The sequence below is a fragment of the Nycticebus coucang genome, chromosome 12 (genome assembly GCF_027406575.1).
Source record: "Nycticebus coucang isolate mNycCou1 chromosome 12, mNycCou1.pri, whole genome shotgun sequence".
Taxonomy (NCBI): Eukaryota; Metazoa; Chordata; class Mammalia; order Primates; family Lorisidae; genus Nycticebus; species Nycticebus coucang.
In genome coordinates, this window is record NC_069791.1 from 17,995,398 (window position 1) to 18,021,645 (window position 26,248).

At 39.2% G+C, this 26,248-nt stretch overlaps 1 protein-coding gene and 1 pseudogene across 5 annotated transcripts in view; both read left to right on the forward strand.

Annotated features, from left to right (window-relative positions):
* The window catches only part of SENP1 (SUMO specific peptidase 1), a 77,349-nt gene that overhangs the window by 38,449 nt on the left and 12,652 nt on the right, over positions 1-26,248 (forward strand). For all 4 annotated transcript variants that reach the window (XM_053557539.1, XM_053557540.1, XM_053557537.1 and 1 more), the window contains 7 exons: positions 3,367-3,470; positions 3,553-3,836; positions 7,766-7,820; positions 13,618-13,656; positions 14,714-14,798; positions 15,171-15,326; positions 17,867-17,998. In XM_053557539.1, coding sequence (XP_053413514.1) covers positions 3,367-3,470; positions 3,553-3,836; positions 7,766-7,820; positions 13,618-13,656; positions 14,714-14,798; positions 15,171-15,326; positions 17,867-17,998 — 855 coding nt within the window. The remainder of the gene's footprint in view (positions 1-3,366; positions 3,471-3,552; positions 3,837-7,765; positions 7,821-13,617; positions 13,657-14,713; positions 14,799-15,170; positions 15,327-17,866; positions 17,999-26,248) is intronic.
* LOC128562519 (ATP synthase subunit g, mitochondrial-like) lies at positions 10,371-10,802 on the forward strand (annotated as a pseudogene). Its single transcript, XR_008373452.1, has one exon. The product of XR_008373452.1 is annotated as an ATP synthase subunit g, mitochondrial-like (transcript).

The window sequence follows — 26,248 nt, forward strand, 5'->3', positions numbered from 1 at the left end:
GGGTGGTCTAATCTGAGTTCTTTGAGGATTATCCATACTTCTTTCCAAAAAGGTTGTATTATGTTATTGTTCCTAATGAAACTCAGAAAAGTACCTCCCATCATTTAAAAAGAACCTTGTGATATCCGACTTAGCATATATACCAGTAAAAAGATTTTAACTGTACCTTTTAAAACTATAAATTAGTTTAATCTGAAAGTATGATTTAAATAGACCTGGATATTTATATGAAATATGGATAATTTATTCCTGTTTGTTTTTTTTGTTGTCCAATGACTCTGTGAGATTGTTTGGGCTCAGAAATTTTCCTTTGAAAATGTATTTGTTGGGCGGTGCCTGTGGCTCAACGGAATAGGGTGCCAGCCCCATATGCCAGAGGTGGCGGGTTCAAACCCAGCCCCAGCCAAAAACTGCAAAAAACAAACAAACAAACAAAAAGAAAATGTATTTGTCGGGGAAATTGATTTGTGGGGGACTTGTTTGTGTGTTAAATTAGCTTTTTGATCATTTCTGTACATTGTATTAGTTTAGATTTCTCATAATTTGCATTAGTAAAGTCACTTTTGGCTCTTTGGTTCTTCGTGTCTTATTTGTAAGTATAAAAGTTTATTTTAAGAAAACATTTTGGCTTGGCATCTATAACTCAGTGGGGTAGGGTGCCAGTCACATACACTGGGGCTATGGGTTCAAACCCAGCCAGGGCCTGCTAAACAACAATGACAACTACAGCAAAAAAATAGCTGGACGTTGTGGCAGGTGCCCATAGTCCCAGCTACTTGGGAGGCTGAGGCAAGAGAATCACTTAAGCCCAAGAGTTTGAGGTTTGCTGTGGGCTGTGACACCATGGCACTCTACCAAGGGTGACAAGGTGAGACTCTGTCTCAAAAAAAAAAAGAAAACATTTTGCTATGTGATGTAAGGGAGAAGTGTTTTTAATGTTTCATAGTTGATGCCTTTAGTAAAGCATAAAGATTCTTAGTATTTCACTTTATTTTTTTTTTTTTTGAGACAGTCTTATGTTGCCCTTGGTAGAGTGCTGTGGCATCACAGCTCACAGCAACCTTAAACTCCTGGGCCTGTGCAATTCTCTTGCTTCAGCCTCCCAAGTATCCAGCCACTACAGGCACCGGCCACAACGCCCAGCCATTTTCCGCGGCAGTTGTCATTGTTGTTCAGCTGCCCCAGGCCGGGTTCAAACCTGCCAGCCTCGGTGCATGTGGCAGCGCTGTAACCACTGTGCTATGAGTGCTGAGCCAGTATTTCACTTTTTTCAGTGTTCTTTTGAGGTCTTTATATGATGGGATCGCTTTTTATAAAAAACAAACAAACAAACAAAAAAACAATCCCTTAGTAACCACGAGGTACTGTGCAAAGTAACCTCTCATACCAGTTTATCTGGGACAAGTAAAAATGACGTGATATGCTTATTAATGAAGGGTTAATTTCTATGATCCAGGAGGTCTGATTTCCCTTTCCTTATGTCATCTTTCCACCCCTGAAAACAACCTATTGTTAACTCTGTTGTATTGCAGTTACTTGATGTATTGGAAAAGTGGAGTCAAGATTTACTTTGGAGGGTATGCAAAAATTCTGTTCAGTAAAGTGCCAGATAATAACATGGCTTTTTTGGTCAACAAATTTCTTATAATCCAATAATCTGTAATGATACTTCATTCTGCTGTCTACTTTATGTTCATAATGGTAATTTTAGATTATAATTAAGAGGTATTTATTTTAATTTTGTTGTTGTTGTTGGTTGTTTGTGAGACAAGAGTCCTATTCTGTTGCCCAGGAGAGTGTGCCATGGCTTCATCATAGCTCACAGCAACCTCAAATTCCTGGGTTTAAGCAATCCACTTGCCTCAGGCTCCTGAGTAGCTGGGACTGTAGGTGCCCACACAATGCCCACCTGTCTCATTTTTCTATTTTTAGTAGATAGAAGTCTCACTCTTGCTCAGGCTGGTCTTGAGCTCCTGAGCTCAAGCCATCCTCCCACCTCGGCCTTCCAGAGTGCTAGGATTATAGGTATGAGTGACTATGCCCAACCTACTTTTGGTTTTTGAATTTGTTTCTCAAGTACTCATATCTTCTCCAGTAGAATTGCCAATAAATGCAGATTTGGTTATTGGTAGTAATTTATAACTGGTAATTATCTTATTCTAACCATTATTTTTGTGCTGTCACAGAAATGCCTCCCCAATACTGTGGATAGTCTCTTTCATGAGCACCAGAAAAGGGGCCCACCATCATCTTGGGTACAATATTGATGTCTAAGGGAGGAAATAATGGGAATTATTTTTTTCACATAAAATACGGCAATATAGTTTTTCTCTTGGGCCCATTTTTCTACCAAATGCTCAACTAATTCTTCCTTATCACTCAAGTTATACAAGTTTAAAGATAGGTCTTTGTCATAGAGAGTTGTGTTCTTCATAATTCAAGTATATTCTAGTAGAACAATAACATTATACTGACAATGTAATTGTAATTTGCTATGTAGCAAAAAAGTTCAAGAAGAAAAAATTTGTCTATTTGCCTTTGTATATTAATTGCATAATTCATTCTGCCCTTTTTTTTTTTTTTTTTTTGAGCTAGTGTCTTACTATGTTGCCCTCGGTAGAATGCTGTGGCGTCACAGGTCACAGCAACCTGAAACTCATGGACTCAAGTGATTCTCTTGCCTCGGCCTCCCAAGTAGCTGGGACTATAGGCACTCGCCAAAACGCCTGGCCATTTTCTGGTTGCATTTGTCATTGTTGCTTAGCAGGCCCGGGCCAGGTTCAAAACCCTCCACCCTAGGTGTATGTGGACAGTGCACTGCTGACTGAGCCATGGGTGCTGCCTCAGTACAGTATCTTTAGTGACTGAAGCATAGTAGATGTTCAAGGCAATGAATGACTGTTACAAAGTATGTGGTTTTCCCTAAATTTAGTATTGGAAAAAAGTATATAAATGTTGGAGATGAAAACCATCTCTAGAAAATGCCTGAACTTAGAATAGGAAACTTTTGACAAGATATCTCACATTAATTGACTTTGACTGTTCTGGTTACTTTTTGGTGAATTTTCTAATAGGTCTCAGGAATCAAGCGGGTATTTATTGGAATCCTAATTTAGAGCTCTTCAAATGTTTTATTTCTGGGACTCTTTTAGCTTCCTGCACTATTACTTACATATATTTTCCAAAATATACTGTCTGGTATTTACTCTTCTGCACACTTGATAATTTTCTAGAATATTTTTAATGTACTGTAATTCTTAATTTTCTTCAGGACTTTGCCTGAGCTTTGGCAGAGCTTCTGTTATTCTGTCTAGATGCTACTTTGAGAAATATATACCTTACTTATTTAAATTTTTTCTCTTACAGACAGTTCAAGAAGAAGAGAGAGAGATTTATAGACAGCTCCTACAGATGGTCACAGGGAAACAGTTTTCTGTAGCCAAACCTACCACACATTTTCCTTTACACCTGTAAGTCACAGATACATATTTCAGATGAATTTAATTATGCAATTTGTTATTTGATATTGAAACTATTTTCTTCTCTTGCTAGATCTCGATGTCTTAGTTCCAGTAAGAATACTTTGAATGACTCACTGTTTAAAAATGGAAATTCTTGTGCATCTCAGATCATTGGCTCTGATACTTCATCATCTGGATCTGCCAGCATTTTAACTACCCAGGAACAGCTGTCCCGCAGTGTGTATTCCCTACCATCTTATACCCCAGATATTGTTGCGTTTGGATCCAAAGATTCTGATCCTCATCAGCCCCACCATCACCACGCTCTTCCACATCAGACAGATAACTTATCAGCTTCAAATACACAATCCGAAGGTAATAATGGTATTGTATAACTATATATATATATTTTTTTTTTTGTAGAGACAGAGTCTCACTTTATGGCCCTCAGTAGAGTGCCATGGCATCATACAGCTCACAGCAACCTCCAACTCCTGGGCTTAAGCAATTCTCTTGCCTCAGCCTCCCGAGTAGCTGGAACTACAGTCACCTGCCACAACGCCCGGCTATTTTTTTGTTGTTGCAGTTCAGCCAGGGCCGGGTTTGAAGCCACCACCCTCGGTATATGGGGCTGGCACCTTACCGACTGAGCCACAGGAGCCGCCCTGTATAACTATATTTTTAATTGTAATAGCCAGTTGTTCATAGGCACTATACATTATAATATACATATAAATTAACATATACAGTTTGAACATCCCAAATCCAAGAATCTCAAATCCAGAATGCTCCAAAATCTGAAATTTTTTGAATGCCAACGTGATGCTCCATAGAAATGCTTTTGGATTTTCAGATTTGGGATGCTCACCTGGCATAAGGTAAATATTCCAAAATCTAAAAAAAAAATGTGAAATTGGAAACACTTCTGGTCTCAACCACTTCAAAAAAGGGATACTCAATTGTAAGATACTTTAAAAACATACAATTCATGACTGGGCGCACATCTCAGTGGTTAGGGCCCTGGCCACATGCACTGGGGCTGGTGGGTTTGAACCCAGCCTGTGCCTGCTAAACAAACAAACACAACAACAAAAAATAGCTATGCATTGTGGCAGGCGCTTATAGTCCCAGCTACTAGGGAGGCTGAGGCAAGAGAATTGCTTTAGCCCAAGAATTTGAGGTTGCTGTGAGCTATGATGCTATGACACTTTACCAAGGGTGACAAAGTGAGAGTCTGTTGCAATTAAAACAAAAACATACAATTCAGTTAACCCTCCCATGAATAAACTAATCCTACAAATTAAGATATACTTTTTCATGTATCAAGATGCAAATGATTTGATATAATGTTTAAATAATTAATTTACTGAGTAGTTTATTATTCAACCCAATTGCTTCATCCCTTTCTCTGTTTCTGTATTTGACAATGATAATAAAGAACTCTGAAGTTTAGCTCGGCATCCGTAGCACAGTGGTTACAGCGCCAGCCAGATACACCGAAGTTGGTGGGTTCGAATCTGGCCGGGGCCAGCTAACCAACAATGACAACTGTAACAAAAAATAGCTGGGCGTTGTGGCAGGTGCCTGTAGTCCCACTTACTCGGGAGGCTGAGGCAAGAGAAGTGCTTGAGCCCAAGAGTTTGAGGTTGCTGTGAGCAGTGACACTACGGCACTCTACCAAGGGTGACATAGTGAGACTCTGTCTCAAAAAAAAAAAAAAAAGGCTCGGCACCTGTGGCTTAAGGCGCCAGCCACATACACCTGAGCTGGTGGTTCGAATCCAGCCCGGGCCTGTCAAACAACCATGACAGCTGCAACCGAAAAATAGCCGGGTGTTGTGGCGGGCACCTGTAGTCCCAGCTACTTGGGAGGCGGAGGCAAGAGAATTGCTTGAGCCCAGGAGTTGGAGGTTGTTGTGAGCTATGATGCCACGGCACTCTACCCTGGGTGACAGCTTGAGGCTCTGTCTCAAAAAAAAAGAATTTTGAAGTTTTAGGTGTTTTTGAAATATCAAATAAATATTAAAGGGTCTGTATTTAATTACCATGTAATACTTACTAAACTTCTATATTTCTTTTTAATTTTTTTTGTAGAGACAGAGTCTCATTTTATTGCCCTCAGTAGAGTGTTGTGGCGTCGCAGCTCACAGTCACCTCCAACTCCTGGGTTTAGGCAATTCTCTTGCCTCAACCTCTTGAGTAGCTGGGACTACAGACGCCCGCCACAATGCCCAGCTATTTTTTTGTTGCAGTTTGTCTGGGGCCTGGTTTGAACTCGCCACCCTTGCTTGGTATATGGGGCTGGCACCCTACTCACTGAGCCACAGGCGCTGCCCTAAACTTTTATATTTCATTTATGCGCTTTAGAATGGTTGTCAGCAAGTGTTGGAAACAAGGAGTTTTTCTTCCTAACTTTCAGCTAACCAAAATATTTAGTTAGCATTCTAATTAAGTTTTTTTTTTTTTTTTTTGAGACAGTCTCTCACTACGTCACCCTTGGTAGACTTCTGTAGCATCACAGCTCATAGCAACCTCAAACTCTTGGGTTTAAGCAATCCTTTTGCCTCAGCTTCTCAAGTAGCTGGGACTACAGGCACCCATCACAATACCTGGCTATTTTTTTTTGTTGGCGTTATCATGGTTGTTTAGCAGGCCCAGGCCTGGTTCAAACCCACCCGCTTCAGTGTATGTGGCCGGCGCCCTTATCACTGTGCTACACGCGTCAAGCCTCTAATTAAGATTTTACTATGAGAGATTTGTTTCCTTAATTTATCTGTTTTTTAGATATAATCTGTGTATTTATGGTATGTAGTTAGGTATGTAACTTAAAACAAGTTAAAGGTTAAGTGGTTAGGTGTTAGGGATCATTTAATAGGTAGGATCTCCCCTCCTTCCTCAAGTCATTTGATTTTTTTTCTTTTAATCATCACTTTTTGAAAATTCTCACTTGGGGATTAAAATTTTTGGTGGCATCATTATATAGCTAAACATGTCCATGAGCACTTCTGTTACATTTTGTTAGGTGATTTACTGGAACTTCATTTTTTTTAAAAAGTGAAAAGAGCCCTTTAACTTTAAAAACATACATTGTGTGTCAGATATTAGATACAACTAAGCAAATAAATATGCTGCATTGCATGGGTTAATTTCCTTGTGCCATTTAATAAATACTCTAAGTGGGGTTCTAATCATTGCACTTTGGAAGGACATGATTCCTGCTTTTGAGGAATATTCAGAGAAAATATATGATGGAATGAAAAAATTTGTATATTTTAGACTTCTGTAGTCCTATTTTTCTCCTTGTCCCCCTCTTCTCCACCTTACCATTCCTTTCCCTTCCTCCCCTTCTTTTTCCCATGCCCCTTCCCTCACCTTTTGCCACTTAATTCAGTCTCATGGTATATCATGAACTTAGTCTTCTCCTTACCCACAGGGGTGTGTGTTCTGAGACCCCCCAGTGGGTGCCTGAATCCATGGATAGTACACTATATATACTATGTTTTTTCCTACACTTGCATACCTATGATTAATTTTATGAATTAGGCACGGTGAGAGATAACAGCAATAATAATAACTAATAATAGAACAATTATAACAATAAATTGTAATAAAGGTTTTTTTACCCCTTATTAATTGGAGAACTTTTACCTTTTCACTTAAAGGAAGCATGTTTTATATGGCTTCTCTTTGGCATATCTCAGTTGCCAGCATTGTTACTTTTGCACTTAAAGGCTATTATTAAGTAAAATAAGGATTACTTGAACACAAGCATTGCTGTCCCGAGACAGTCAATCTGATATGCAAGATAGCTACTAAGTGATGGATAAGCAGACAGTGTGGGTATGCTATATAAAAGGATGATTTACTCTCAGGCTGGAGAATGGTGCACAATTTAAAACTAGTTAATTGTTTATTTCTGGAGTTTTCCATTTACTATTTTGGGACCGCAGTTGATCATGGGTAATTAAAACTGCAGAAAGCAAAACTGAATAAAAGGGGAGTACTGCAAATGCTTTTAGGAAACCCTGGTATGTCTAGCTCTCCCAGAAAGAAGCATGGGAGTAGATGCTGAAAGGCAATATGCTTGTGTTTCCCAGCATTGTGAAGCAAGCTCCTCCCTAAGACCCATTTCTGGTCTTAGGAAATGGACTTACCTCTCTTTCTCTTCCATCTTACCGTTGTCCTTATGCTATGTTAATTTTATGGAAATAGAATATAACAGCGTGTAGGAATGTAAGCTATCTAGAAAGTGTAACTGTGTGGCATTTTATTAATAATGAAATGCTCTTGTGTTTCTTCATTTAGGATCAGACTCTGTGATTTTACTGAAAGTTAAAGAATCCCAGACTCCAACTCCCAGGTAAACTTTGGAGAAAGATCATTCTTAATATACAGTAGACCCTCCATAGTTGACCATCTCCCTACATTGATCACCTCCTTAAGTTGACCTAATTATCATAGACTGGACATGCACCACATATACGTATTAGTACAGTGGTCCTAGTTCCTTATGTTGACCACCTTTGTATGTTGACCAATTTGTTATAGTCCTTTGGTTGGTCAACTTACAAAGGTTCTACTGTATTATTTTCCCTTTTTTAATCACAATTTCTTCAGTAAAAGTTACATATTATTAGAGTATGTAATTCATATATCTCTCATGTATTATGTGAATTCTTTCTTTTTTTTTTAATATATTTTTTCATGTACTTTTATTTATTTATTTATTTATTGTTTGTGTGTGGTTTTTGGCTGGGGCTGGGTTTGAACCCGCCACCTCTGGCATATGGGACCAGCGCCCTACCCCTTTGAGCCACAGGCGCCACCCATCTGAATTATTTAAATGACTTTCTAATTGTTCTTTCCTTTAGTCTCCATTTTGTTCTTCATTCCATCTTCCACCATAACATGTTCTCTAATTCATTCTTCTGCCTTGTTCTTTAGTCTGTCTTCTATGCTGTATTCAGAGTGGTGTTTCTAAAATTCATATGTGATAATTCATTAAAGGAGTTTTATGATCATTTATTAAGCTCTTTCAAGGTGGCTTATCAGACATAAAATTAAGCCCAGACTAATTATAAGCGTCACTTTTTATTATACATTCTTTCCTTTAGCAATTATTTGTTACTGTTTGTTGCGAGCCTCCTGTGTGTCAGATACTTCTGTAGACATTGGGGATAACAGCTGTGAACAAGGTGCTTGCATTCTAATTGAAGGGAAGGGTGGTATCAGGTAGTGAACAATGAGCAAATAAACATATATGCCTGGCAGTGATAAGTACTGTGTAAAAACTATATGACTAGGGTTGGAGGACACTTTATCTAGGGTGGTCAGCACAGGTCTCTAATACAGTGAGGTTTGAGTAGAGACACGAGAGAGATGAGGGAGGGAGCCATATGGAAATATGGGACTTTCTGTGTGTTTTTGTATGCTGGACTATTTTCAGTTTGTAAATATATGCATTGTATTACCTTCACATTCATTGTTTCTTCTGCCTAGAATGTCCTCCCTGCCTCAATTTACCTGTCATTAGTCTCTTTCTTATCTTTTAAGTCTCAGTTCAAATGGAATCTTCTTTTTTTTTTTTTTTGGCCGGGGCTGGGCTTGAACCCGCCACCTCTGGCATATGGGACCGGCGCCCTACCCGTTGAGCCACAGGCGCTGCCCTCAAATGGAATCTTCTATATGAAACTTCAATGTGAGGCATCAAATATTTCTTCCTCTGTAATGCAATAGGTTACTATAGGTTACTATGATCACTACGTCTTGCTTTATGTGGCCTTGGTAATTTACTTGCTAGGATGATGATAATATCAGTTTCCATTAGAAGATTAAGGTTAATGAAATATTCTTTCTAATCTCAGTTCCCCCACTTTTTCTCAGCTCCCCTGTATATGCCAAGCTTTAGATATTTCTTAAAATTCTCTGTTAAGTCAGGGAGACATCACAGTTGCATTCTTTATTTCTTACATGTTTTCTTGGAGTCAGATCTGGCTTCTGATCTTGGCTTTTGCAGGAATCATGTAACTCTGGACTACTCTTCTGAATCTCAGTTTTCTTATCAATTGTGAAGATTAACTTGCAGATAAAGCAATTTGTATTTCAAAGTGTCTCACATAAAGCACACAAAAGTAGGTATTCTTTTTTAGGAAGAAGTTGATCTCAGGTTAAGAGGAGTCTTTCTCTTAATGGTTCTTTAGTAAGTCTGCCTTTCTTTTATGGAGGATTTCTCCTCAGTGATGACAGAAGAATGAAAAGGAAGGAGAAATGGAGTGTTAGCTATGGCTGTATGAGTGATGCTCTTTGTTGATTGATTGGCTCTCTAAATTTCCTACCACTGCGTCTCAGTTAAGTTTCAATAATGAAGATCTGCCCTTATTTCCTAGAATATACCATGCTGTTTTATACCTCTGTGCTTTCTGATCTTTCTGCCTGGAATTCCTTTCTCTCCTTGTCTACTCTTTTTCTTTTCAGAATGTAATGAGGTGTTATTTTTTTTGTTCTCAAAAGATTGCATCAATTTTCCCTGCATCCCTCTGCCTTGTTAGCTATGTGTTCTATTATCTTTGCTCTTACCCATGGTGCTAATCATAGTGACTGGTGTGTGATAAGTGCTTAGTAAATGAATCTGTATTAAATAAATGAATTCCCTGGTTATGGCGCCAGCCATATCCACCAAGGGTGGTGGCTTCTATCCCGGCCTGGGCCTGCTAAATAACAAAGACAACTGCAACAAAAAATAGCCGGGCATTGTGGCTGGTGCCTGTAGTCCCAGCTACTCAGGAGGCTGAGGCAAGAGAAACATTTGAACCCAAGAGTTTGAGGTTGCTGTGAGGTGTGATGCCATGGCACTCTACCAAGGGCGACACAGTGAGACTCTGTCTCAAAAAAAATAAAATAAAATGTTCCAGGCGACGTCTTTCCATCCTAGTGCCATGGCTCAATTTGTCCGTAACCTCGCAGAGAAGGCCCCGGCGCTGGTGAATGCTGCTGTGACTTATTCGAAGCCTCGATTGGCCACATTTGGTACTACGCCAAGGTTGAGCTGGTTCCTCCAACCCCTGCTGAGATCCCTAGAGCTTTTCAGAGCCTGAAAAAAATAGTCAATAGTGCTCAAACTGGTAGCTTCAAACAGCTCACAGTTAAGGAAGCTGTGCTGAATGGTTTGGTGGCCACTGAGGTGTGGATGTGGTTTTATGTCGGCGAGATCATAGGCAAGCGTGGCATCATTGGCTATAATGTTTGAAGACCAAGCTTTAACATCTGATTGCATTTGACTTATTTGAGAGGACCATGTGTGATCAGACTGTTACCTGAATAAAATAAGATGTGTCAAAAAAAATAATAATAAATAAAATAAAATAAATTAATTTCCTACAGAGCTTGAAATACTCTTTGAAGCACTCTAAGTATTCATTTTTTCCTTTTTTGTTTAATGCTTGGGTCTATTGAAAGACATTTAAACATTTGTAGAAAGAATACAGTCTTTGGAATTGGGTAGAAAAGATTTCTAATCCTGATTCTTCCGAGAGAAGTCATCCTTCTAAACCTCATTTTCCTTTTCTGTGCAGAATGAACAGTAATTCCTTATTTGATACTATATTGAGATTTAAATAATATGAAGGCTATCATGAGGCCAAACTAATACATAAAACACCGAGAGCAGAGTTTTACATGTAGAAGACTAAGTAGGTGCTCAAAACATAGTTCTAGTTATTATTGTATACCTCAGTTATATGCACATGAGAAATAATTCATAATCTCTTTGGAAAAGCACATTTCCTTATTTTGCTTTCCTGAGCTGGTGGATACCTCTATACATTGAAGAAAAGGGACTACCCCTACATTATGTGTTTATTTGACAAATATCGAGAGCCTACGATATGCCATGCACTATTTTAGTTGCAGAGGATACAGTAGTATACAAAAAAGATAAATATTCCTATCCTGATTAAATTTATGTTTTAATAAGGGCAGACTTGAGTAGCACAAACCATTTCTATGAAATTCTGGGTGATTTTTGTCACATCTTTATATTGCATAATAAATATGGTCTCATGTTTGTTTTTAGTATCACAAGCTGACTAGCCTCTCAAAGCACTACCACTGTCCCTGTGGCTTTCTGCTTTGATTCTTATATCAGTTGTTCACTGTGCCAACGGGATAGGCCCTCATTAACCTCAGTGGTAACGGAGAGGTAATAAAACAGCATTTTCTTTTTTTCTTTCTTTCTTTTTTTTTTTTTTTTGCAACAGGGTCTCAAGCTGTCGCCCTGGGTAGAAGTGCCGTGGTGTCACAGCTCACCGCAACCTCAAACGCTTAGGCTTAAGCGATTTTCTTGCCTCAGCCTCTGAAGTAGCTGGGACTACAGGTGCTTGCCACAATGCCTGGCTATTTTTTGTTGCAGTTGTCGTTGTTTAGCTGGCCGGGGCTGGGTTTGAACCTGCCAACTTCAGTGTATGTGGCTGGTGCTGTAACCACTGTGCCACGGGCACCCAGCCAGAACAGCATTTTCATTTGTAAATTCCAAACTGATTGGGAATACTGTTTAATACAAATTCTCAAAAGTTAGGCTAAGGAGCAAGGGATACCTTCTGATACCTTTTTTTTTTCTTTTTTTTTTAAGAGAACGTGAGCCAAAGTTTTATTTATTGATTTCTTGCATTTGAAGTACTCTTTGATGACATCCTTGGCCTGAGATTCTTTGTCATAGTCCTTAACTACTACACAACTGCAACCAACCACTTTATGGAGTTCCCCTCTCTGCCAGTTTTTTTTTTTTTTTTTGTAGAGACAGAGTCTCACTTTATGGCCCTCGGTAGAGGGCCGTGGCCTCACACAGCTCACAGCAACCTCCAACTCCTGGGCTTAGGCGATTCTCTTGCCTCAGCCTCCCGAGTAGCTGGGACTACAGGCGCCCGCCACAACGCCCGGCTATTTTTTGTTGCAGTTTGGCCGGGGCCGGGTTTGAACCCGCCACCCTCGGCATATGGGGCTGGCGCCTCACCGACTGAGCCACAGGCGCCGCCCCTCTCTGCCAGTTTTACAAAGGCCTGCCCATTACCCTGGTTTCTTGTCATCAAACTTAAATTAGGTTAATTTGGTGTTCAGCATAAAGGGCCTCCACTAACTTGACATACACAGGCTCATAACAGTTGGATGCAAGCACAGAGATGGGCTTGACGCTGAATTCATCCAGAATCATTTGCAAACTGCTAAATGCAACAAGACTGTCCAGTTAGCCTCTAGAAAATGTAAATCTGCTAACCCCACAACCTACAGGGTTGTCAGACTTACGTTTCACTCATAAAACAAGTGAAGGCCTTCTGAGCCTTTTTTCTTGCCCTCACTAGGACAGATTACAGAGATTTAAGATCCCAAAGGGACTCTGATCACTACATTTTACAAATCCAGAAGCCAGGGCCCATAAAAGTGAAGTGATTTGAGTCATAGAGCTAATCAAGGACACCTCTGGGAGGTTGAGGTCTCTTCACTCCCAATATGATCCTCTGCGTACCTCCTGGGTGTATTTAAAAGTTTTCTTTGGAAAGCATTCATTCTTCTTTTATTCGTTTCTGTGAGAGATCCCTTAGGGGTTTGAGATTTAAATAATATGCAGCTAAGGGAGAGATCCCTAGAACGATTAACTGCTTTTGACTCTGCTAAGCCTTATTCATTTGTGTTGTCAGCAGGAGCCACATGGACTGGAATTGGCCTCTTATCTTTGAAGTAGAGATGTGCCTCTGATTCTCTGCTTTGGCTTGTTGGCTGCTTAGCCATTTCATGAATATTTTGTGGGTGCAGATATTTAGTAAGTCTGTCAATCTGAACCATTAGAGTAATGTTCTAGATTAATATATTATCTTGAGAAGCGATATACTCTCACATAATACTGGTTTCACACAGGTAAGGGGCTGTATTAAACTTCTTTTCTCTTCTGTACTTTGGGTCCTCTTTTAAAGTAATTGGTATGCAAATGATTCATTTGTGTTCCTTTAATTCCCAGTTGTTCTATGTCATTTAGGTGTCTTTTTATTCCATACTTTTACAGAGCAGTCTTATAAATTGTTTAAATGATTGCTTTTGTTGATGAAAATATTTGAATTTTCTTATAAGCCTCCTGCTCATTTGTCACATTTTTCTTTTCCTACCTATAGTTCTACTTTCTTCCAGGCAGAGCTGTGGATCAAAGAATTGTAAGTTATTTATTTTTGGTACTGTTTTTCCTTTTCAATCACTTTATTCTCATAAGAAATCAAATACTTAGCTCATCACCCTGCTTAGTTTTAGTCAGTGAGAATTACTTTTAAGTTGTTGGGCTTTTAGGTGGCGCCCGTAGCTCAGTCTACAGGGTGCTGGCCACATACACTGAGACTGGCGGGTTCGAATGCAGCCTGGGCCTGCCAAACAACGACAACTACAACAACAACAAAAAAAATAGCCGAGTGTTGTGGTGGGCACCTGTAGTCCCAGCTACTTGGGAGGCTGAGGTAAGAGAATCGCTTAAACCCAAGAGTTCGAGGTTGCTGTGAGCTGTGACGCCACGGTACTCTACCAAGGGCGACATTGTGAGACCCTGTCTCAAAAAAAAGAAAAAAAAGTTGTTGGGCTTTTAAAATTTTGTTGGAATTGGAACATTTTTGTACTCATATTTATTAAATCTGTAACAAATGTTGAAGCTAAATTGAACTGGAAAAATATTTCAAGGTTAGCAGTTACATAGAAAGGAATGTAAATACCCTTTTTTTGACAATTAGTAAAACGAATTTGTTGAATAATACATATTTCTGGAGTTTGCAAAATCACTGAAAGCATTTAGTCTCCATTTTCAGGAGCTCACTTTAAATTATCCAAGCACCCTGGTCTTGATAATTTTTAAAAAGAAATAAACCATCACAGATACAATATTGGAATTAAACATCAGTTATATCTTGTATTATTTATTTCTTTGGGATTCAATCTTAGAAACACGTTATGAGGAGAACTACATATTTACAAAAATTAACAGAAGTTATCTATTCACATATAGCAACACTAATATTTTTAATTGTTTCAGTAAAAATAGTAGAATAATTTTGGTCATACCATATGGTTTCACTATATGTCTTAAAATGTAAGTGTGGTATAAGTTAGTGTATGGATTGTAGACTCTCTCGGTAAGGGTCCAGTATTTAATACTCATTGTGCAGCCACAGTGTATTTGACGCCAAGAGTGTGTTCTACATTTGTGTCACTCTCCTTTTCATTTTCTAGAACTAGTGTTTATGATTCTCGAGCACGAGAAAGATTGCGCCAGATTGAAGAGCAAAAAGCACTAGCATTGCAGCTTCAAAACCAGGTAAAAAAATTGGAATCATAAACAAGTAGCACATCCCAGTTGGAATTATTTTGGAAGATTATCCAGATTTGGATTACGTAATTGCTATTGTAATTGCAAGATTGTATGGTTTGCATAGCACTTTATGATAGGCGGTATATGATCTTGGTCTGTCCAGTCAGTACTACTTAGTGTACATAAGATAAACACAGATGATCCCTGACTTGGTAATAGTTCAACTTTCAATTTTTCTACTTTACGATGGTGTGAAAACTGTAAACAATTCAGTATATCCTTGACTTACGATGGGTTTGTCAGGACGTAGCCCCATAATAAATTGAGGATCTATAGTAGATTACTTTACTCCACTTACTCTTAAGTTCTGTCTTTCAGAGATTGCAGGAACGGGAACATTCAGTACATGATTCAGTGGAACTGCATCTTCGTGTACCTCTTGAAAAAGAGATCCCTGTTACAATTGCCCAAGAAACAGAAAAAAAGGGTCATAAGTTAACTGATAGTGAAGATGAATTTCCTGAAATTACAGAGGTAAATTATATACTATAAATTTCTGCACTAATAAGTACTATATTCAGAAAGAATACTTTGGACAAATTTCAAACATAAAAGCAAGAGAACACCTGGTATTTAAGTTTTATTGCATGCCTCTGCTTTCCTTTGCATTGCATGCCAATTTTGGCTTTATTTTTTAAGTACTACTGAAAACTGTTAAAAGAATTTTGGATGGCTTTTAGCAAGTTGAGTGAAAACATTTTATAAATTTATATTTCATTTCATGTGCATTTTCAGTTAATGCACGTGTACAGTAGTTTGACATCAAGTTGTAAGCTGAAATTTACATTTTTTAAATTAATAAATCCCAGTATAAAAGATCTGATAGTTAAGTTTGTAAACTTGCCACCATGTGTTTACATTGGCAGCACTGTACAAACAAGTCAATAAGGTTTTTTTTTTTTTTTTTTTTTTTTGTAGAGACAGAGTCTCACTGTACTGCCCTTGGGTAGAGTGACGTGGCGTCACACGGCTCACAGCAACCTCCAACTCCTGGGCTTAAGCGATTCTCTTGCCTCAGCCTCCCGAGTATCCGGGACTACAGGCACCCGCCGCAATGCCCAGCTATTTTTTTGTTGCAGTTTGGCTGGGGCTGGGTTTGAACCCGCCACCCTCGGCATATGGGGCCGGCGCCCTACTCACTGAGCCACAGGCGCCGCCCGTCAATAAGGTTTTATAACATTGGTGTGTCAGTGTCTCACAGCTGTGTTTGTGTTAACATGTGATGGTGTCTTAATGAGTGATAGTCATTATAGTCATTGCCTATTTTTGTATGCCATCACAAGAATGTTGGAACTTGAATTAAAGTAATGAACAAAAATTAAATTTCTTTTTAAACTTGTCAAGACTGGAAGGAAAGCAGGCACACGTTAGCCCAAGTTTATGGATAATCATCTAATTGTGCATCAAAATTGTCAGCTGATTGTGAGAAACATAGCATACCAGTAAACATCGATAGAGAAACAGGAAAATCTTAACTGAAAATTTTGGCATGGGAAAGGTGTATACAAAAATGGTCTCAAAGGAGCTCCCTGATGAACAAAAGCAAAGGAGAGTTAGTTTGCCAAGACCTTTTGGAAAGGCAAGATGATGTTTTTTGCTATGTTATCCCTGGTTATGAAACATGGTTGCACTAATACAGCCCTGAAACAAAGCATCAAAGTGTATGATAGAAGGCAGAATTCTCCATGACCAAAAAAGTTCCACCATTCCAAATCAAGAGTTAAAACAATGTTGCTAATCTTCTTTGACATCTGAGGGATTGTTCATTATGAATTTGTACCAACTGTACAGTTAATTGAGTTTATTATTTAGAAGTGCTGGCTGGGCACAGTGGCTCATGTCTGTAATCCTAGCACTCTGGGAAGCTGAGGTGGGTGGATTGCCTGAGCTCACAAGACCAGCCGGAGCAAGAGTGAGACACTGTCTTTAAAACATAGCCAGCATTGTGGCGGGTGCCTGTAGTCCCAGCTACTTGGGAGGCTGAGGCAAGAGGATCACTTGAGCCCAAGAGTTTGAAGTTGCTGTGAGTCGTGATGCTACAGCACTCTACTGGGAAAGTGAGACTGTCTCAAAAAAAAAAAAAAAAAGAAGAAGAAGAAATGCTGAAAGGGCTGTGTGAAAAAGACAAAAACATCCTGAACTTTTCATCAACAGCTCATGGCTCTTGCATCACGATAGTGCACCAGCTCACCTGGTGCTGTCTGTGAGGGAGTTTTTAGCCATTATGGAAATAATATACTGGAACATCCTTTCTGCTCAAACTGATCTGGCTCCCAATGACTTTTTTCTTTACCTGAAGATAAAAGAAATTTTGAAAGGAAGACATTTTGATGACATTTAGGACATCAAATGTAATATGATGACGGCTCTGATGGCCATTCTAGAAAGAGTCCAAAATTGCTTGGAAGGGTGGACTAGGCTCTAGTGGGTGCATACCTTCCCAAGGAGAGTACTTAAAAGGTGACCATAGTGATACTCACAGTGAGGTATGTAGCACTTTTTCTAGGATGAGTTGACAGACTTAATTATCAGACCTTGTAGTTAGCTGGTATTAGCTAGCATAACACATTTATTAAGATTGAACTGGTTTACACATAAAATGTTTTTTTTTTTCTGGTAAATAGTAGGTAAAAGATACCACCTTTACTCTCATCCTACCTTTTATGGAAAGTTCTTATTTCTCAGGAAATCATTAGGATCAGAGATATAAAATATAATTAGGTCTTCCCATGGGCTTAGAAAATTTGTTAGCATAAGATTATTCTAGACTTTAGAAATTAATATGAAACAGTGGTCTAAGTGTTGTGCAGAAAAAGAGAAGGGAGAACTATATGAAATGGAAGGAAGTAATCAGGAAGATTATTGAGAAAGAAGAGAAACCAAAATGTTAGAATTAAATCAATTCATAGTAAATTGATAAATGATAAATATAGTCAGGGTTTATGGGGCTGGGTGAGAAATCTGATTTGTCTGAGCCACCTGTATTTGATCTCTGACCCCCTTTGTTTCCCTAGGAAATGGAGAAAGAAATAAAGAATGTATTTCGTAATGGGAATCAGGATGAAGTTCTCAGTGAAGCATTCCGTTTGACCATTACACGCAAAGATATTCAAACTCTAAACCATCTGAATTGGCTCAATGATGAGGTAATCTTGCACCTATTTTTATATACAAATAGTAAGCGAACATTAAATTAAATCAAGACATTTCATTATTTTTCAAAGTATGGTCTTCGGATAACTTGTATCAGAATTACCTTTCACAGTCCCCTACATTCGCCTAAGTATGAGGGAAGACTATGTAGTGAAGATACAGATTTTTAACAAGCATCTCAGGTGGTATTTTTGTATTTTAAAATAAAGTCTGAGAAATGCCGAATTTACCTTTTTGTGTATTGAAGATTTGAACACTGAAGAAAAGGACATTCACTTTTTGGTAGTTTCATTCTCGTTAAGGAACCCTCCCCTGCAGTTCTCATCTTCAAGGTAATATTTAATAGCTGACCATGTTACAGCATGAAGGTTTCTTTCTTTTTTTTTTTTGAGACAGGGTCTCACTTTGTCACCCTCAGTAGAGTGCTGTGGCATCATAGCTCACAGCAACCTCAAATTCCTGGGTTTAAACAATCCTCTTGTTTTAGCCTCCTGCATAGCTGGGACTACAGGCACCTGCTACAACACCCGGCTAGGTTTTCCTTTTTTTTTTTTTTTTCTGAGACAGAGCCAAAAGCTATTGCCTGGGTAGAGTGCTGTGGTGTCACAGCTCACAGCAACCTCAAACTCCTGGGCTTAAGCGATTCTCTTCCCTCAGCCTCCCAAGTAGCTGGGACTACAGGTGCCCACCACAATTCCCAGCTACTTTTTGGTTGTAGTTGTCATTGTTTGGCAGGCCCAGGCTGGATACAAACCTACCAGCTCTGGTGTATGTGGCTGGCGCCTTAGCCACTTGAACTACAGGTGCCACCTAGGTTTTCCATTTTTAGTAGAAACAGGGTCACGCATTTTGCTCAGGCTGGTCTTGAACTCCTGAGCTCAAGCAATCCACCTGCCTTGTCCTCCCAGAGTGCTAGGATTACAGGTGTGAGCCACCGCACCCGGCCTGCGATTTCTCTGTGGTAATCCAGTTCTACTTCCCTTTCTGCCTCTACTTACATTAGGTCACTTATATAATGAGTCATAAGATTTCTAAAATAGCCTCCAGTTGTACATGATATTTTTTAAACTGACATTGAAAAGTTATATTATTATTAAATATTTGATATATTGGGCAAAAAAATGTTATGGCCTTCATCTACCAGTTACATTTATTTTATGTGTATTAACTACACTGTAATCTTTAAACTGATCTATTCTTAACCCTGTAGGTGCTTGTTTTGTCTCAAAGGGATATTTTTACCACAGAAGGAGAAAATTGAGTTTGGTACCTTTTCCTAAGTACCTCCATTCCTGGGCCCACTAGGAGCATCCCTGCCTCATCCTGTAGGTGAACCCAGGCTTCACAGTTGTGGAGGATATTTAGATTCTCTGTCTAGTAAAGACTAAATATTCTAGATACCCATATCCTGTTTTGTAGGCTTAGGACTTGCAAAAAAATAATATTGGCTAACAGCAGTTGAACATTTACTTCGTGTTAGGCACTATTCTAAATGTTTTGTGTGCTCTACTCATATAATAGTCATCATGTCCTTGGAGGTAGACACTATAGTTTTATCATCTCTATTTTACAGATAAAGAAACAAGGCATAGAAAGATTAAAAAACTCGCAGGGTTGTGTAGCTACTAAGTGGTAGAGCTAAGATTCAGACCTAAGCCTTAGGTCTTATCTACTATCTCATACTGCCTCAGAATCTCAAATTGGATTCTGTCTTAGGATTAGGTGAGTAGAATTTAGGACCTATGTATTATGCCCAGGATGCTGATTTTTCTTTCAGGTCAGCTGGACTAACCTCATTCTTTTTGCTACTCTTCCGTTTATAAGATAAAAGTTTCAGAAGCTCCTCGCTCCCTGAAAAAAACAGTAAGGGAAGGCATGGTTTTATACTATATTTCTTAAGAGGAAACTCCCTTTGCTTCTTTTGGCTCAGATATTAGAACATTGGATCAAATAATAGGGGGGAAAGAGCTTATCAAATCAAAGAGGAAAATGAAAATCAAGATTAGTCAAAAGCAAAAGCATCTACTTATTATTTGTTTTAAAGATGTGGTCTTTTGCCATTTTTTGCCTGCCAGTGTTGGAGAGGAGGATTTAATTATTCTAAGGGGATTGTAGCCTTTTTGTTGTAAATTATGCAAAATATTCTAGGGGGCAGCAGTGAGTTGGATATGAACTGAGTTCTTGCTATTTACTGTGATAGTTAACCTCAGTGAGATCCCTCACAGAGACAGCTTTCACTGGGACATATTTTCCATTCCCTGGGCCCATTCAGGGTCTGGATTTTTAGCAAGCAAAGTTAAGGGAAATTACATTATTTAGAGGAGATGAGGGGAAGGAAAGATTCCTTGTCTGCTTTATCCCTAACACACCTACTCATAACTTTGGTAGGGAGTGCTTTTATTCTGAGTTCCAGATAATGTTAACCTTGAAAGTAGGTGCCAGTTCACATGTTCATAATAATGAGAACTAATTTTAAAAGCACTGTTTTCAAAGTACTATACCTCTCGGGCTTCTCAAGTACCCTTGAAAAGCTATCATTCTGACAGAGTATTAGTAAATATCCTTAAGTATTGATACTCATTCAAGAATCCATAATCGACTGGGCATAGCACTTGACATTTATAATCCTAGCACTCTGGGAGGTTGAGGCAGGAGGATCCCTTGAGCTCAGGAGTTAGAGACCAGCCTGAGCAAGAGTGAGACCCTGTCTCTACTGAAAATATAGAAAAATTAGCCAGGCATTGTGGCAGGTGTCTATAGTCCCAACTACTCAGGAGGCTGAGGCAGGAGGATTGCTTAAACTGAAGAGTTTGAGGTTGCTGTGAGCTAGACTGAGGCCATGGCACTGTAGCCAAGGCAACAGAGCAAGACACTGTCTCCAAAAAAAATAGACTACTTAATTTTTTTTTGTTGTTGTAAACTATTAATCTTCTTTTGGAAGTGATTTACCCTTACTACTTCTTCTTCTTCTTTTTTTTGAGACAGAGTCTCACTATGTCGCCCTCTGTAGAGTGCTGTGGTGTCACAGCTCACAGCAAACTCAAACTTCTGGGTTTAAGTGGTTCTCTTGCGTCAGCCTCCCAAATAGCTATGACAACAGGTGCCCACCACAGTGCCTAGCTATTTTTTGGTTTTAGTTGTAATTGTTGTTTGGCAAATCTGGGCTGGGTTCATACCCGCCAGCTCTGGTATATGTGGCTGGGGCCCTAGCTGCTAAGCTACAGGCGCCAAGCCAATTTACCCTTTCTTCAATCCTCTTCTTTCCTCAAATATTTTAATTAATAACCATATCTTCTTGTATTAATACTTTTTCCAAAATAAAATGACCAATACATTATTATTACCATTTTATAGACAATATAAAAGTCAGGAAGTAAAGGAATCAGATTCAGTTTGCAAGGAAAATAAAATCCAGAAATCCTATACTTTGGATATGTACAGAAAACCATTAGGCAAACCTTTCCCTGTTCTCTTTCCTAAAAGAAAACTAGAGTGCCTGTTCATGCAATAAGCTTTCAAAAATGTTTTCATGAATAAGTTGATATATAGGTGAATTTGGTTACATCATATATATCTTTAAAGGAGTAATAATTGATGGGATTGACATTTTACCTCTATAAAAACATGAAACCTCTCAAAAATGTAATATGAGAATTGGCTTACCTATAAAGAAAACAAAGGGAGGCAGGAAGACTGATAAAATCAGGGACATTGTAGATAGAGATTTTGATACTGGATGAGATTAGTTATTAGTAGAAATAGAGGAGGATAGGGTTAAATAGGGGAGGAATTAGTTGCAAAAGTAGGTTTAAAGTCATAATTAAGAAACAGAAAGAAGGGCAGGGCCTGTGGCTCAAGGAGTAGGGCGCCAGTCCCATATGCCGGAGGTGGCGGGTTCAAACCCAGCCCCGGCCAAAAACCACACACACACACACACACACACACACAAAAAAAAGAAACAGAAAGAAATATTTTCAAATGAGTGTCAATACTAGAAATGTATTAATTCCTGAGGATTAAATTGAATGACTTTTGGAATTTTAAGATTCTAGGTTAATATCCTGAGAAGAGGATTCCTTTGGGCTTTGTATTTCCCTGTATGGCCAAAATGGTTGTGTTTTTTCTGAAGGACTAAGGATTGTTTTATAAGGCATTAGATAAATTTAGAGACACACAGAAATGATTTAGGTATACAAGTAAATAGAACTAACTTTTACTTCTGGTCATGATAGAGTAGAAGGAACAAGACTTACCAGTTTAACTTAACTAGAAAACTAGACAAAACATACGCAACAATAATGTTTAAACATTGGACAGGAAATTATGCTGGAGAAAATACTTTAAAAACTCTAATTTCCTCCACTTGGGTGGGATACGTGTGTTGTAGGGAGGGGCTGGTAAAGCCTGTGCAGGGGGCTTTGGCTGAATATTAATCTGTACGTGTATGAAAAGAAACTACCAGAGGCTAAAGAACCACCAGAAAGAAGAAGTCAGCACAATCTTAAAGCCAACATGGGTGCCAATACTTTACGTACTTTACTTTACCAGCTGGAGTGGGAAAACCTAAGTCACAAGACGTGGAGTAAAATCATCAGAAGTATATTGCAGGCCAGGCGTGATGGCTCATGTCTGTAATTCTAGCCCTCCCGATGGCTCATGCCTATAATTCTAGCACTCCTGGAGGAGGGTGGATTGCTTGAGCTCAGGAGTTGCTGAGCAACAGCGAGACCCTGTCTCTAAAAATAGCCGGATGTTGTGGCAGGTGCCTATAGTTCCAGCTACTTGGGAAGCTAAGGCAAGAGGATTGCTTGAGCCGAAGAGTTTTACATTGTTGTGAGCTATGATACTGTGGCACTCTACTGAGAGAAACAAAGTAAGACTATATACAAAATAAAGTGTATTGCCTCAAGAGTGGAACTAACTGCCTCTAGTTTTGGATACACTATAACGAAGCTTAAAAAATAAGTCCTAAGTCTCCAGGGCGGTGCCTGTGGCTCAGTCAGTAAGGCGCCAGCCCCATATACCGAGGGTGGTGGGTTCAAACCCGGCCCCGGCTGAACTGCAACCAAAAAATAGCCGGGCGTTGTGGCGGGCGCCTGTAGTCCCAGCTACTCGGGAGGCTGAGGCAAGAGAATCGCCTAAGCCCAGGAGTTGGAGGTTGCTGTGAGCTGTGTGAGGCCACAGCACTCTACCAAGGGCCATAAAGTGAGACTCTGTCTCTACTACAAAAAAAAAAAAAAGTCTCCAAAACTTGAAACTGATCCCAGTAAGTTAACTACAGAAAAAAAAACAACAACAATATTTAAAGTAGTGCAACAAATTCCAGCAATAATGAAACCCAAGAACATAAAATTTACAATGTCCAACATCCAATCAAAAATTATAAGACATACAAAGAGGGAGGAAAATGCAGCTTATGATGAGGGAGAAAACTATTCACTAAAAACATCCAGAAATGACCAAAATGAAAAAATTAGCAGGCATAGATATTGAAATAAATATTTATAAATATATTCAGGAACGTAGAGAAAAATGGTTATTATGAGGACAAAAAAAGGAAGATTTTTTTTTTTTTTTTTTTGTAGAGACAGAGTCTCACTTTATGGCCCTCGGTAGAGTGCCGTGGCCTCACACAGCTCACAGCAACCTCCAACTCCTGGGATTAAGCGATTCTCCTGCCTCAGCCTCCCGAGTAGCTGGGACCACAGGCGCCCACCACAACGCCCGGCTATCTTTTTTTTTTTTCTTTTTTTTTGTAGAGACAGAGTCTCACTGTACCGCCCTCGGGTAGAGTGCCGTGGCGTCACAAGGCTCATAGCAACCTCTAACTCTTGGGCTTACGCGATTCTCTTGCCTCAGCCTCCCGAGCAGCTGGGACTACAGGCGCCCGCCACAACGCCCAGCTATTTTTTGGTTGCAGTTTGGCCGGGGCCGGGTTTGAACCCACCACCCTCGGTATATGGGGCCTGCGCCCTACCGACTGAGCCACAGGCGCCACCTGGAAGATATTTTTTAAAAGACCCAAATTAAACTTCTGGAGATGAAAAATGTAATATATGAAATAAAAAATAACATTGGGTGGTGATAATAGTAGACTAGATACTTTGGAAGAAAAATTGTAACTTGATGATATAGCAACAAACTGTCCAAAGTAAGTTAACAAAAAAGAGGCCAAGAAAGATGACAAGACCATCAATGAATGGTGGGTCAATATTAAGCAGTCTAAGTATACAATTGGAATCCCAGAGGAAAGGTGAGGGTATAGGTAGTATCAAAAAAAGTGTTTGAAGAAAAATAGTAGAAAGCTTGGCGCCCATAGCTCAAGTGGCTAGGGCACCAGCCACATACAGCGGGTTCCAACCCAGCCTGGGCCTGCCAAACAACAATGACAACTACAAACAAAAATGGCCGGGTGTTGTGGGGGGGGACGCCTGTAGTCCGGCTACGTGGGAGGCTGAGGCAAGAGAATCGCTTAAGCCCAGGAGTTTGAGGTTGCTGTGAGCTATAACACCACAGCACTTTATGCAGGGTGATGGCTTGAGACACTGTTTCAAAAAAATAAAATAATTTAAAAAAGAAATAATAGTAGACAATTTTTCCAAATTTACACTAACCCGACAAATTCACGAAATTCATCCTACCTTAAGTAGAAGAAACAGTATGCTAAAATGTATAATAATCAAGTAGATGAAAACAGAAATTTCAGTCTACACAAAGGAATGAAGAACAATGGAAATGGTTTCATTTCTTAATATCTCTAAAAGACAGTTGTTTAAAGTAGAGCTAAAATAACATACTGTGGGATTTATAACAGAAATAAAATACATGACAATCATGGCACAAAGGTGGAGACAAAATAGTAATGTATACTGTAATAAGATTCTTACACTCTGGATGAAGTAGTATAATGTTATATGAAGCTAGACTTTGATAAGTTAAAGACGTAATGTAAATCCTAGAGCAACCACTAAAAACAAAGGGATAAGATATATTTAATAAGTCAACAAAATGGAATTTATAAAATTCAAAGAGGCAGGAAAAGAAGAAAAAGATACAACGAACAGCTAGGACAAATTGAAAAAAGAGCAAGATGATGGGCGGCACCTGTGGCTCAGTGGGTAGGGCGCCGACCCCATATACTGAGGGTGGCGGGTTCAAACCCATCCTTGGCCAAAAACAGCAACAAAAAAATAGCTGGGCATTGTGGTGGGCGCCTGTAGTCCCAGCTACTCGGGAGGCTGAGGCAAACGAATTGCTTAAGCCCAAGAGCTGGAGGTTGCTGTGAGCTGTGTGACATCACGGCACTCTACCGAGGGTGATAAAGTGAGACTCTGTCTCTACAAAAAAAAAAGAAAAGCAAGATGGTAGATTTAAACCTAGCCATATCAATATTAAGTGTCAATGATCTAGACCATCACTGTCCAATATGATATTAGCCACAAATTTTAAATTATCTAGTAGTCATATTAAAAAAGTATAAGGCAAAATTAGCTTTAATATTTTTATATAATACAGTGTATCCAAAATATGTTAATTCAGCATGTATCAATATTGAAATATTATTAGTGAGATATTTACCTTCTCTTTGAAATGTGGTATGTAGTTTATACTTACAGCACATCTCAGTTTGGATTAGTTATATTTCAAATGCTCAATAGTCACATTTGGCCAGTGGCTGCCATAGTAGACAGCATAGCTTAAGTGTCCAATTAAAAGGCAGAGATTGTCAGGTTGGGTAAAAAGCTGTGTACAAAAAACCATTTTAAGTGTGAAGATGCGGATAAGTTTCCAAAAGTAAAAGGATGGAAAAAATGAAAGAAAATGAAGTGACAGTATTACACAAAGTAGATTTTTTTTTTTTTTGAGACAGAGTCTCTTTATATTGCCCTCAGTAGAGTGCTGTGGCGTCACAGCTGACAGCAATGTCAAACTCTTAGGCTTAAGTGATTCTCTTGCCTCAGCCTCCCAAGTAGCTGGGACTACAGGCACCTGCCACAACACCTGGCTATTTTTGTTGTTGTAGTTGTCGTTGTCGTTGTTGTTTTGGCAGGCCCAGGCTGGGTTCAAACCTGCCAGCCCAGGTGTATGTGGCCAGCACCCTAGCCACTGAGCTACAGGTACTGAGCTCACAGTAGACATTAGGACTAGAATATTATCAGTGATAGAGATATTTAACGATGATAAAGGGGTTAGTTCAAGAAGGTTTAACAAACGAAGTATGTACACTAATAACAGAGCTTCAA